The sequence below is a fragment of the Malania oleifera genome, chromosome 9, assembly GCF_029873635.1.
Source record: "Malania oleifera isolate guangnan ecotype guangnan chromosome 9, ASM2987363v1, whole genome shotgun sequence".
NCBI lineage: Eukaryota > Viridiplantae > Streptophyta > Magnoliopsida > Santalales > Ximeniaceae > Malania > Malania oleifera.
In genome coordinates, this window is record NC_080425.1 from 88,882,479 (window position 1) to 88,897,296 (window position 14,818).

General features: G+C 38.2%; 1 protein-coding gene across 7 annotated transcripts in view; it reads right to left on the reverse strand.

Annotated features, from left to right (window-relative positions):
* Nucleotides 1-14,818, reverse strand: part of LOC131163616 (mediator of RNA polymerase II transcription subunit 15a-like) — a 113,624-nt gene that overhangs the window by 66,778 nt on the left and 32,028 nt on the right. For all 7 annotated transcript variants that reach the window (XR_009139074.1, XM_058120228.1, XM_058120230.1 and 4 more), the window contains 3 exons: nucleotides 2,391-2,465; nucleotides 1,022-2,242; nucleotides 598-915 (listed from right to left, as the gene is read on the reverse strand). Coding sequence is in view for 6 of the 7 variants with exons in the window: in XM_058120228.1 (XP_057976211.1) it covers nucleotides 598-915; nucleotides 1,022-2,242; nucleotides 2,391-2,465 (1,614 nt within the window). In the remaining variant the exon portion in view is untranslated. The remainder of the gene's footprint in view (nucleotides 1-597; nucleotides 916-1,021; nucleotides 2,243-2,390; nucleotides 2,466-14,818) is intronic.

Below are 14,818 nucleotides of genomic sequence, written 5' to 3' on the forward strand. Positions count from 1 at the left end.
CTGGGAAAAAATGTTATCAACCAGTAAACTTTTCCTAAACCTTGAACAAATCAGCACGGTGCGCTGGGGCGGTTTTTTGATAAAAATGAAATAATCTTTGAATGGCCAAAATGATCAACAAAAAAGTGAAATGGCAAACGGATGTTTTACTAATAATAAAAATGGCCAGGACATGGGAGATGAGCAAAGTGGCCACAGTCGAAAGCAAGTCTTGGTGACCAAGTAATTTAAGGGTCCTTAGATTTTCAGTTCTAAGCAACCAAAAAATGTGTTTCGAGGCTACACATAGCAGAATGAAGATGTGGAAATAAATAATTGAAGAAATCAAGGAAAATAAGATCATCGAGAGCAGCTTTGAAAGAAAAAAGAATAAACCTAACAGGCCTAAAACTAAAACTACTTAGCCATATGACTCTTTGCAAACAAGAAAGGCAGAATTGACTACTCTTGCTGAACCAAAAAGCTAAGGCAGGCAGAGGAAGAAAATGAATAATGAAAAATGAGGTTGACAACATTTGAATGACATGTAGTGCTCGTGTAACACACTTTCCAGAAGCTCCAAATTATGTCAAAGAGAGCACTGAAGCAGCTAAATACCTCAATCCTTGGCCTCTTGACACAGAATGTTGCAGTTGACTCCAAATCACATCTATCGTTAATGTCATCACCAAATGAAACAGTTTCTGATGGCATCAAATTCCTGTCCTGCTGCATCATTCCCAACCCATTAGTCCCATACTGCCCGGAAAAACATTTTGCTTGAAGATGACACCTAGCTGTGTCTGCCAAATCTTCACCAACTGCAGCTCTAGATCCATTCCCAGGGGCTGATCCCGCCATCATATCCATCATACTGACGACCGACCAAATATCATTTACAGAAGCACTTAATGCTTCATGTGAGATTGAGTTCACCTGAAATTATGATGAAATTTCCACATTAATATTTCAGTCTTCTGAGCAATGCAAAATAAAATTGTCCCCACAAAGTAAAAATAAAAACAATATTATCATAACTAACCAATTTAACTAGGTGTTGAACTGGCTTCTCATCACATGACTGCCTGAAAATGTTTTCTGAAGCATTAACAAGATTACCGTCTGCATTATCAATCTCTGCAAGCAAGAGTGATGCCGATATGCCTGTACTTGAGATGGCAAAAGGTTCAATTGGCACCAATGCATCACCTGTAAGTTGATGCCCAACATTTCCAGCATTTTCTCCTGAAGTGTCAGGCTGATCCAACATTGGCAGAGAAGGAACAACAAGAGAGCTCCTAGATTGCAAGAGACTACCAGTTTTTGTAAGGGACTTTTGCAGATTTTTCTGACCGATCTGCAAAGGACAATGTTGAAGGTCCTGAGGTGATGCACTTTGACAAAGTTGGGGAGAGCTAATAGGAAATGAAGCTCCAGCTTTCAATTGCTGCTGATTATGATACATTAACTGCTCCCTTGCAGAATGATGCAGAAGAGCCTGTGATTTAACACCCACACGATGTACAACTTTTGAGTCATTGGGTTCATTAACCCAACGCGGTGGTGTTTCACATCTTCGTGACTGTGCTGCCAACTGCTGCTGGCCCAATTTCTTTGCCTGATGTTGCTGAGATTCTTGCTTCAGAAGTTGTGCTTGTATTACTTGCCGATCCTTTTTCTGTTCCAAATGCACATGCATACACGAATTTGAATGAATGGGTTTAATATCTGGCTGTGACATAGTCATGCCAATTTGGGACAAGGTCTTAATATTTTCCTGTTCAATAATGGCCCCAGGAATTTGCTGAGATCCTGTAGCAATCTGCCGCAATGAACTCACTGCATTTTCTTGTTCTGAAATTAAATTTGGACCTTGTTGTGAATTCCATTTTTCCCGCTGAGTAGTTTCAAACTCAGATATAGAAGGCGTATATCCTAGCTGTAAGCCTTTCACATTGCTTTGATGCACAGTTATCGAGCTTGTCATCATTTGGTCTACATGTGACTGCACTTTAGGTGTTTGAGATTCTTGCACCTGCTGCAGGGAGGCCATTCCAGTTTCTGAAAGTTGTTCTTGCTTCAATGAAGAAGCAGGATTTCTACACTTTGCTAAATTTAGAATACCAATGATCCACTTCTCACATTCATTTAACTTTTCCTTGTGAGGGGGTAGGATTTTATCTTTGGATAGCTGTAGTACTGCTATTAGGTAGTCCAGTGTAACTTTTAATTCTTTAAACCTGTTAATATGGTCTGCCTTCAGCTGTGGAATATAATTGTTTTTATGAACAGTTAGCGCAATGTACTTGCACACAAAAATGAGAAGAAATGTACTTTACGGAAGGATGCAGCAAATGTATTTTTGGCTATTCAATTAGTATAAATAAGCAAAGATGCAACAGGAAATGTACCTGTGGGATCATAGCAGAAACCTTTTGGTGCATTGCAAGCATTTTGGGTAAGTACATGTCCTTCATACTTTTAATCTACAAGGTAACGTCAACACCAAAAAATATTATTATTTTAAAGCTGCTGCTCTTCAGGTTCCATGGTGTGGAAGCAATATTACACATATATACATGGTCAGATAATGATTACATGAGAGAGAAGAAGAATGCCATACTAACACTTGCTTCATTTTTAGATTTATATACGGCATGTTAAATAATTGATAATGAAGCTTGGTGGGTGAGCTTTTTTTCTTTTGGGGTAGGGGTTGGGAGAGAGAGAGCACATAACACTAGGGCATGAGATACAATCTTGCAACATGAAAACCAAACTAAAAGGAAAGAATAAGGAAATTACAAATCAGTGCAAGGGTCACATAACAAGAACAAACAAGCCTTAAGTTGGGTGGGGTCAGCCACATGAATCCCCTTCTGCCATTATACAAGATCTAGAGCAATATCCTCAAAAAGTAGTACACTCAAATCCTTGCTCATAATCTCAGTCCAGGTTTTCTAGGTCTATCCCTCCCCCCTCCTACTGCGTCTAACAGCAGATAAATAACTGTTATTTGGTCTATGTTGCAAGGGCCCTAACCAGCTTAATTGCTCTAAATATGTTACATTACCTTTCCATTAAAAACTCTCATTCCTCATCAATCATAGCATCAAGGTCACATAAGAAAATTAACATGAAAAATTTATAATTGTATAATGTTTAGTAGCATAGAAGGATCTGGGAGATAATACAGTAACAAAAAGAAGTTAAATATGTACAGATCATGTCACCAAAAAAGTATTTTACTTTTCAAAAATGCACAACACTACAAATTCAAGTTCATTTCCACAACTACAATGAAGGGATAAGCATCTTCTAACGGAGCTTTTAGATCTCTTTTTTATCAGACCATCAGCCCCGATTTTCTGATAGGAGGAGGAGCAGGAAGAATAACTAAGAAATATTATTTACTATCTAAAAACATTTTATGCTAAAATTGTAAATATGAATATCTTTATTTCTTATATATTTTATGTTATTTCATATGATGAAATTATTTTAGTTCTCCATGAGCAGAACTCGTTTTAGCCGACCCCACTTAGTGGGACTAAGGCTTGGTTTTGTTGTTGTTGTTGTATGAGCAGAACTTGTTTAATGAAATGATAGAGTTGATTATACATTCGAAAGCAAACAATATGTTTTATATATTCAACATAACATGCTGACAATAGTATTGATGCTTCAACAAATATATAATCAAATTATACCATTAATGATATTTCTATTCTCTCTCCTTTTTTTTTTTTTTTTTTTGAAATATGACATATTGAGCAATAATATAATTGTAGCATAATTGCAGTTGAACAATCATCATCCCATCAAATCTATAATTTGTAGAGGCAGACATAAGTACAGAAAATCCAAGGTGGCAAGAAAAATAAATTCAATTATCCAACCAATGTCATGATACTAAGGGATGTGTAATAGAACTCATAAATTCAATTTAACTCGGTATATGTTAGTTTACATTACGCTAAGAAAGAAGGAAAAAAGAGAGAATAAATTAAGAGAGATAAGTTCCTGTCTAGAGAGAAGAGCTCGCACAGACCAGCCAACTATTTTATGTATGTACTGATGATGACAAAAATACCCCTAAAACAATAAGAGAATAATACCCCATATCATAAGCTGCCGCCACTCTCAACGCTTCTTAGTTGGTGGTCTATATCACCTAATCCCAGCTTCGTACAGCTGTTGCTTAGAATGTCAGCCCTTTGTGAACAAATATCCTACTTGGTACAACACCTTACAACTCAGTAGCCACAACCTTCTTCACAACAGCATCTATTACAAGGTGACAGTCAGCCTTGAGATTTACTGTGACAAATTAAGTCTTCCAGCATTCAGGTTGAGACCCAGCTGTGATACTTTGAGATTTACTGCGATAAACTAATATTTCTTTGCGAAATTTTGATGCCATTGTGATGAGTTCCAACTTCAAGTGTCTGATATATGCTCTCAAGGAAAATTCAGCACTCCCAGCACCTAAAGTCAGGTTTAATTCTGACATTATGCAAGATATTATGGATTAATATTGATAAATTGGAGAACCTACAACTTGAATATGGAATTGGGAAATGTTACATTGGCTTCTCTGCCTTGTCTTGAGGATAATGGTTGTTCCAATGGAAATTTTTCCAAGAGAAAAATCATAGATTGGTTGTTTTAGTTTGATACTTATTTTGAATATATTGAGACATTGAAACAAGGAGGACAAGATTAGCATGTTTTAAGCTTGTGGGCTATGTGGACGAGTGGTGGGATAGAATAAAATACTACAGCACACAACGTAAAACTCAAACCTTCTCTTGATTAGAATGTAACGTTTATCAATATCAGAATTCTTTCCCAACTGTTATGATAAAAAGATCTTCCATCTCAGAAAGAGTTCTTATTTTCGACAACATGAGCTTCCAATCTCAAACCAGTCTTCTGTCTATCAAGGATGAAATCACAGAAAAGAGGAAACTCAAGTAAACCTGATTCTCAAAACAGCCTATCAAGGATGAACCAGAAATTATTGTTGTTACTGACTACACTTATGATCACAGAAAAGACGAAATTGCAAGTGCACATGAATTCCCAGAACAGCCTATCAAGGATGAAACTGTTACATTATCACTTTACCTGAAAGCATAAGCTATTAGGTTGTGGGGGCAACAATAAGCTATTAGGTGTTGGACCAACAATGCTATCAAGCCTCAACAGAAACAGAAATTGTTGTTACTATAAACTACACATATGATCACAAAAAAAAAGGGGAAAATGCAAGCGAACCAGAACTTATCGTTGTCGTGGATTATCAAAGTGGAAATAAAAGATCCGTTAATTGTGTCGATGGTAGAGCACATGATGCCATCCTTGAAGAGCAAGAAAATGCAATGGAATGAAATGTTCAAGTTATAGAAGAGTCCAAGCAGCAGACAGAAAAATTCAACATTAAAATAGTGAATTGAATAGCATTTTAGAGGATGAAACTGTTGAATCCTGTGATAAGTTTGAAACACATAAGCCCCAAGCCTTAAATCATTTTCGAAAGAGTGATAATTCTCCATCTATCAACTTTACTAGGAATCTTGAGGACGATTTCAATTAATTTGTTGTTGATATTTGCATGTTAGTTGAAAATGGACGATATGAAATTACCAGTTGATAGCCTCATGAATACATATCTATATATATCCCCGCGTGCTACATCATTGTGAAACTCAAGGTCGAGTTTTCTCTGACAAGGGGAATTTGATGGAGGATCACCAGCAGAAAATTGTAGATGATCATATTTGGTTTGAAGATTTAAAAATTAGGGATTTTGTAGTCGTTTGGAGATACTTGTTTATTTCAGTAATTTTTAATTACTTTTGGGTTATTTATGATTTTTAACTGTTTTGGGGTTATTTGTAATTTTAGTAGTTTTATCTTTAGGGTTTCTAAGTTGCCTATAAATATAGGCCTATTATATTACGATTAATTAACATTGAATGATTAATTGTGAGTTTCACATTTCTCTCTATCTTGCTGCGGTCTCTCTGCCTTCTCCCTTAAGTCTATTCTCTCCCTCCTCATGTCTCTTCTTCCTTCTTCCTCTCCCCTTCTTCTCTTTCTGTTAGTCCCTCTGCTCTGCTTCTACTTCTGCTCTGGCCTGCAACATTCTCTCTTCTTCTCCCTTTTTCTTTCTTCTTCTCTTCTTCTATCTTTCTCTCCCTCAATTCTCTCATCTCTGTTTCTGTTTGTTATTATCCAAGTTGTGAGGGTTAGTGTCACACCTAAAAAGGAGGCCTCTTTAGCTTTAACCTTCTTTGAACCCAAATTGGATCTCTCTTTTCCACCTTACAACTAATTATGTCTTTGAGTGATGGAGCTCTTGACTTCCCACTGTTATTTCGGCCTCTTCCATGCATGACCTTGGAAAAGCGTGAAAAGCGTACTTGTCCTTCTTACCACTTCAAACCTTCTCTTTCCTCAGTAAAACCTCGTCACACTTTGCATAGAAATGATTGTTCTCCTATGCCACAACTTCCTTCCATAACTGAGCTTCTCGATGCAATTTAGATAATCCTTCCATGACCTGTTTTGTCTTCCTCAAATCAGTGCCTATCACTGTACAAGAAAGATCCTTACCTGAATCCTCCACCAATACTGAAAGCTCTTTCCTGGAACTCCTACAACCATCAAGAAGAACATCTCTTGGGATGAATAAAACAAGCCTTGTCCATTCCACCCCAATCATAATTCCAAGAATTTTCCTTCCCTCGTGAACCTAATCACTATCCAGTACTCCAGCTTCCCAAATCTTATTTTACAAGAGAATCATCCCAACTGCGCAACTACCGAGGACAAGCCATCTGCAATCCATTAAGCTGCAGCAAAAGAATCCCTAACCCATAGATTACGAACTGGGTTTCTCTCAAACAAAGAAACAAGGCCACCATTCCCTCAAAACTTAGGTTAAAGGATTTTCCTTCAGCCTAGACTGTTCTTTGAGACCAACTCTCTCTCTTGACAATCAATAGCCATTATCGATCAAAATCAGAAGAGCAATGGCTTTGAGAGCGAAGAGAGGAAAAAGAGCATTTTTTTTCCCTCTAATGTCACATTTTGACTTGGAATAAATTTGAAAAATAGGGAAAATTGTCAAAATTGGTGCTAGAAATAGCGCTAAAAGGAGAGTTTGAGTTTGACTCCGAAAAGGGCCACAGTAGGAACTAGGAAATGCCCCCTGACAAGTTGCCTCTTCTATAAGACAATCAACATGCTATTGACTTTGTTCTAGGGTCCAATAACCAAATCTCCCACATTATAGGTTGAAATTTAGGGAGCGTGTTCAAATGAATAGACAAACAGAAGGACGGTTAAGGAAAGGACACATTAAAACCCAGTCTGTGCAGGGCTCAAGACCTAATAGCTTAAGTTTTTGGGTCAAGTTGGTACTCACCCATGAGTATCAAGCCTCTATGAAGATTTCCCGATGCTAACAGCACATGGAGAATGTCAGATGAGGCACTAGTTTAGGGAGAGGAGGACAAGGAGACAAGAAGCCCTATTGTACCTGAATGCACCATAGTAGCACTACATGTAACGATTGAGTTTGGCATTGTTGGACAATACAAACAAAGTTGTATACACCTCTTGGGACACGACGGATGATGTGCTCATGTCAACCACCACCTCTTATGACCTCCCTCCAGACAGCCTCTCCCTTCACCACTACCTCTACCACAGTTAGAGGGAGTCTCAACCATGGCAGGACTCTCTTTAGGGAAGCTAGAGACAAGAACTGAGACCTGTCTTTGATGATTGGTTGAAGCTCAAGACTCAACCAAGAGAGGAATTTGGCATCCAAGAATTCCATTCACTGCCTCTTGATCATCTCAACATCAGTACTCATGAGTTGGTAGATATTTAATTATTCCACGAGTGCTATTGTACTAAAAAATCAGCTTACTCTCTCGGTCAAATTAAAAAATTTTCTCTTACATGTCAAAAATGCAAGTTTGATTCTTGGGAGAAGCTCTCGTGAAGATCATCCTATACACCAGCAGTCTGGTGCAAACATTGGCAGCAATTTTTTGGCTGCAAGCTATTCCACAATCGAACAAGTAGCATGTCATTCTCCTTCATGCAAATCTCACTCTTTGGATTCTAGAGGTGGTGGAGAATGAAGCAGTGTCATTGACTTCCCTTTTGCATTAATGCACACTTTCACTGCTTTAGAGCACAACTAATAGTTGGAGCAGCCATCTTGTTTAATGGCTGTGACCTGCACATAGACATTATTAGCAAAAACTTTATGCCATCAAGACAGCCATCAACACAGCAAGAACAGCACACACCAGGCCAGAATCAGCACTGAACAGATCAGTTACAGTGCCAAGCAGCACAGTACAGGCGTACGGCACTGAAAAGCAATTTGGAGGCACGCTAAGGCTTCAACAAGCATCCATAACCAAACTAAATGCAGCTGTCACAACCCAGCAGTTACAACAACCCAGGAAGGAGCACAGGCGACATAAAAAGGAAAAATAGTTCAGGAGAGGAGGGTGAATTGGATAGTGATTTTGATTACGATGGAGGGATACTTACAGATGAGGTTCGTGAACAAGAAGGCTTTAAATCAGATCATTCAGATTTTCCGGTGTGCTGCAGTCTCCGTCTCTGAAGGATGATTTAGAGGGAGATCTTGGTTTGGGGAATGACAAAGGAAATGAGGGAGAAGATAAGATTGAGCAGAATGAGATTGGTTTTTTCCCTTCTACTTCTCACTTTCAAAATGTGGCGGATAAGAAGGGTATGCAGTTTGTTGATTCAGAGGGAAAGGAAGTCTATTTGGATGGCATTACAATCAAGGCTAAGAAGGGACAAATAGAACTAGCTGATTTGCAGTTCACTATCAACTATGATGGGAAGAGTTTGAAACGAGGTTTTCCTAGGTAGCATTTTGTTTTTTGGGGTGGGGTGGGGTGGGGTCGGGTGGGGTTGGGGGGGGGGGGGGGAGGCAGTTTTGGTGTGGGTTTTGTTTAGGTTCTGTTTGGGGGGTTGGCAGTTGTGGTTTGGGTTGTATTTTTCTTTGCTTTAATTTTCCTTTTTTGATTATATCTTGTCCTCACTTGCTTGTATTATCTTCTTCTCATATTATGCCTTTTTTATTATTAAAAAAAAAAAAAAAACGTGAATAGTCAGAAAGACCTCAGCATAACAGCTACGCAGCAATAAAGCAACTACAGCCAGCCTGAATGGGCTGGTAGGCAGTGTGAAAACCATCCTGAAACTCTAGAAAGCAGGAGGTTAAATTACCCTTGAAACTGAAACTCACAAAAACAGAGCCTGACATCAACTGGTTGCAGATGCAGGCAGGAACAGGAAACAAGAAAGTCAAAACACCTATCAGAACCTCCAAGGCAACAGACAAACCGATGCAAGCAAAAGAAACCATTCCAGACTTCATGCAGCCAATCACACCACAACTAACCTAGGAATGCATCGACTAGCAACAGCAGTCTAATACTAATAAGTTTCAACAGCTATCTCACCAGCGACACCTTCTGACCAGACAATGCATCCAACAAACAATGCACAAAGCCCAACCAAGAAAACAAGTGGCCCCAAGGCCCAAAGAACCCTTAAACAGGAGAGAGCATCTGATTTAAGAGTCAACCGAGGAAGGTAAGGAAATGGAATTAACTTAGGGTTAAAGTAAGAGAAAGGAAGAGGAGAGAAAAATGGGAGGAGAGGAACAGTCAACTGGGAGAAAGAATTGTACATTCTGTTTTCTCTCAGATCAGACCCTATTTAATTAATAAAATAAATATAACAAACATCCTTCACATGCACTCAACAAGCACTAAATAATCTATACCTCTAACATAATAGAATACCATTTTTCTTAAACATTTGTTAGCAATATTTAAAAAGATTGAGAAAGGACAAATTCTTCAAAATCAGCAAAAGGGCTATGAAGACCAAAAAAAGATGAAGGAAAAACTTCAACAACTTCTTATAATCATTGTGAATTCAATTGTAAGCTCCTTTCTTAAACTTCATAAACCATTTATATACATCATGTGTCTTGGAAAACAAGTAGAAACCTTCTAAAATTTAATATTACCATATAAGAACCTGAATTTGGCAGATAAAACCTTCAAAAAATATTGAAATAAAGAATTAAACTCCAAAAGATAAAGATCACGAAGTTAGGACTATAGTTTTCAAACATGTGACTGGCATGAGAACCTTTATTCCTATATGGGCTTATTGGAGGTGGGTTCCACTGTTTCTACGCAAGCCCAAGATGGCACATTTTTTCTGGGGACTACGAAATCAGTGGAGCTCAGAATTTTTACCACCATGCTATGATACTACTGTAACTACATCAACGATCAATGAAGCACATTGATAGTCATAAATCAAATTTTTAGACAACACCCACAACATCGAATCACTTATCAAAATAAATAGTAGCGTATATGTTGATAAAAGAGCATAGCGGAGAAACAATCACAGAAGATCCTCATTAACATGACAAAATGTAACACCTCTCGCTCCTAGCACTTTTTCTCCTTAGAGATTGTTGATGGTTATCTTAGTCATTTGGCATTGTTAGTGCGTGAGTGTTATGTTAACAAGTGTGAGTTAGTAAGGGTAATATGGTCATTGGTATGGACTTTGACATAAATTATAAATAGAAGAAGAGACCTCTCATTGTGATTAGGTCTTCCATTTTACCCAATTATTCAACATGGTATCAGAGCATGATTCTGAGACCTAAACCCTAATTGTCACTGCCACCATCAAAACCAAAGCCTAAAACCCTAAATCTACTGCATGTCTACCATTGTAGAAAAATTTCCAGCAACACTATAGCCCTAAAAAAACATCCGGCAGCTGCCGAAAGCCAGAGCAGTCGCCGTAAAACTCCTGGGCTACACTGCCAGTTCAGGCACACAAAGTCCACTACAGACTTTGCAAAAACAACATCATAGTCACCCACAAACACTTCTGATCTGCCCACCACTGAAATCTCATCTCCAGAAGCTTCTCCACGCGCCCTCACGTACTGGTCAAAGGCTGCCAGGGCCGACCGCACGCGCCAGTGCATGAAGCCAATTTCAGGCATGTTTCTGGCCTGTCTTCCAACAGTGCTCAAATCCCTCTATAAACATATTATTGAAGTTTTCCATGACGTTTTTTGTCCAAAGATGTCACCTGTTTTAGTTGCTCATTTACGACATCCTAGGAATAGTTGTTACATGCTTCACGAAGCTGTTTGTCAATGTTTATTGAGTTTATTGAGCCTGAAATACTGGTATTTGCTGTGTTTTTTATTTGCACATTGTGGGCTTGTGGTTTGCATTAGTTGTCAAAGGTTGTGTATGTTCGGATTGAGTTGATAAATTCGAAAAATATGGTGCCCACTGTGTATTTTTTATTTGCTGCTCTATCAAGGTTGTATGTGTGGGGGTGGAGTTCCTAAATCCCAAAAGTGTCTCCCTCGCCAGTTACTTGTTTGAGTGAACAACGTACTATAGTTGTCTCAGAGGAAAATTATTTAAAGTTACTACAGTATCAGGCATCCTAACAGGTATCTCATCACATTGCATTTTTTCTTAGAAAAGCAAGTATACCATCTGCATGTCATCCGATATCTCTCCCACTCTTCCATGGGTTATCAACTCTGCTACTACTGACCATATGACAAATGTTACCAACTTATTTTCCACTCTCCAATATTCTACAAATCTACCTCAAGTTACCCTTGTTGATGGGTCCACTACTGCTGCTAAGGGAATAGGAACAGTAAATCCTACTCCCTTCATCTCTCTTTCTTCTATTCTCTACATTCCTAAATCCCCCTTTAATCTCATGTCAGTTAGTAAAATTACAAAGTCACTAAATTGCTTTGTAACCTTCCTTCCTTCCTAATTCTGTTCTTATTCAAAATTTGAAGACAAGGAAGACGATTGACGTAAGGCTGGCCGCTGTGGGCTTTACTACTTTTGGCTCACTCTTTTCTCCTATTGCCTGTAGTGCCACCACCACACCACATCAAATCCATTATCGCTTTGGTCATCCATCATTGTACAAGTTAAAACAGTTAGTTCCTACTTTGAGTTCCATGTCTAACCTCGACTATGAATCATGCCAATTAGGAAAGCATCATCATGTTCCCTTTGCCTCCCAAGTCAAAAAGAGTCATTAGCCCTTTTATGCTAGTCCATTCCAATGTTTGGGGTCCTAGTGTCGTGTCAAAGTTGGGGTTTCGATACTTTGTCACTTTGGTCAATTTCTGCTGTAGAATGACTTGGTTGTGTTTAATGAAAGATTGTTCTGAGTTGTTTAATATATTTTGCGCCTTTTGTTCTCAAATAAGGACTCAGTTTGATATGCCAGCTCAAATACTTTTGTAGTGATAATGCTAAAGAGTACTTCAACACTCACTTCATTACCTATATGACAAACACTGGCATGATCCATCAGTTATCTTGTGCCCACACTCCACAACAAAATGGAGTTGCAAAGTAGAAAAACAAACATATTATTGAAGTCACCCAAAGTTTTTTGTAGTGATGCTCTACTCGCTGCTTGCTCTCTTATCAATAAAATGTCATTTTCTGTCCTTGGTCGTAAAATCCCATATTCAATTATCTTCCCTAAGGCAACTTCGTTTTCCCTTCCTCCTCGTATATTTGGTTGTCTCTCCCTCATTCATCAATTAAATCCAAGAAGGGATAAATTGATCCTCATGCTCTCAAATATATATTTTTTAGGTTATTTCTATACACAAAAAGGATATCAATATTATAGTCTCATTTTACATCGATTCTTTATCTCTACTAATGTCACCTTTTTTGAGTCTACACCGTACCATTTTAATTCCTTGAGTTCTCTTGACCTTGATGAGTCCCTTTCTCTACCTAGCCTTCACAATCGTAACTTCCTTACTTTGTCCAATCTTCCTGCATCTTCATCTAATTTGAGTCCTTCTAGTCGCTTAGATCATCCCAATCTGCAAGTGTACACATGACGACTCAAGGGAGAGAGCCTTCTTCAGCTTCCACTTCTACGCCTCCAGTTCCCTCATTTGATCATCCTCTTCCCTAAGTGGTTGATCCTCCTATTGCTGTTCAAAAATATAAACATACTTGTACCCAACATCCAATTTCTAATTTTGTTTCTTATAATTTTCTTGTCACCCTCATACTACTGTTTTGTTAGTACCCTATCTTTTAGTGCTCTTCCAAAGTCTATTTCTGAAGCCCAGTCCCATCTTGGAATCAAGAATGCAATGATAGAAAAGATGCATACTCTACAGGATAATGATACTTTGGAATTGGTAGGCCTACCTCCTGATACGCCTATGGTTGGTTATCGTTGGATGTACACTATGAAGGTTAATACATATGGTTTCTTGGCTCAATTGAAGGCTTGCCATGTTGTTCATGGATATACTCAGGTCTATGTACTGGACTATTCAAACACATTCTCCCCTATAGCCAAACTTGCCTCAGTATGTTTATTCATCTTCTTAACCACCACTTAGCACTAGCCTCTACACCAGTTACACATGAAGAATGCTTTCATACATGGTGATCTTCAGGAGGCAGTCTATACGGAGCAACCACCTATATTTGTTGCTCAGGGGGGTCACGCTTAGTGTGTCGGTTCAAGAAGTCACTATATGGTTTAAAATAGTTTCCAAGGGCATGGTTTTGTCACTTCAGTGTTGTAGCACTTGAGCTTGACCTTCAATCGTGTGCAGTAGAACATTCTGTATTTTATCATCATACTTTATCTGAAAGGATTCTGCTTATTGTGTATGTGGATAATATCGTGATTACTAGTGATGATGATCAAAGCCTAAATTAGTTCCTACAAACTAAGTTTTAGAAAAAGGATTTGGAACCATTGAAATACTTATTGGGTATAGAAGTATCAAGATGTCATATTGGAACCGTTTTGTCATAGAGGAAGTATGTTCTTGATCTTTTAGACAAGACTGGATTGTTGGGATCCAAACCCATTGATACACTTATTGATCCTAACAGTAAGCTAATGTCAAATATGGGTGATTTGTTCCCAAACCAGGACGATATCAGAGACTTGTTGAAAAGCTGAATTATCTCACAGTCACTCTTTAGAATATATCATCCGCAACAAGTGTTTTGAGTCAGTTTCTTGATTCTCCAAGAAGAAGTCACTAGTATGTAGTAATTCGCATCTTGAGATATCTCAAAGGTGCACCTAGGAGAAGTCTCTTATATTAGGATCGAGGTCACACTCATATTCAAGGATATACTGATGCAAATTGGGCTAAGTCACTTTCTGATAGAAGATCCATAACAGGGTACTATATCTTTGTTGGTGGAAATTTGGTTTCTTGGAGGAGTATAAACAAATTGTAATGGCTTAGTCAACTATTGAGTTAGAGTATGGGGTCATGGCTTACACTAAATGCGAACTTGTTTGGCTAAAGAACCTGTTGGAAGAGCTGGGTTTTCCATATTCTCAGTCTATGGAGCTAATGTATGAGTGTTAATGTGTTATGTTAACAAGTGAGAGTTAGTAAGGGTATTATGATCATCGGTATGTACTTTGACATATATTAAAAATAGAGCGAGAGACCTATCATTAGGGTTAGGTCTTCCATTTTACCCAATTATTCAATAGAGGGGTGCGTGTGTGTGTGTGTGTGTATAATAACAACATCACAATAAGAGAAAAAATCACTCAAGAAACATATAATATTGCTTCAGTAGGAATTGCCACGATGTTAATGTTATTAATGTTAGGGATCAATATATATATGCATACATACATACATACATATATATATATAAAATAG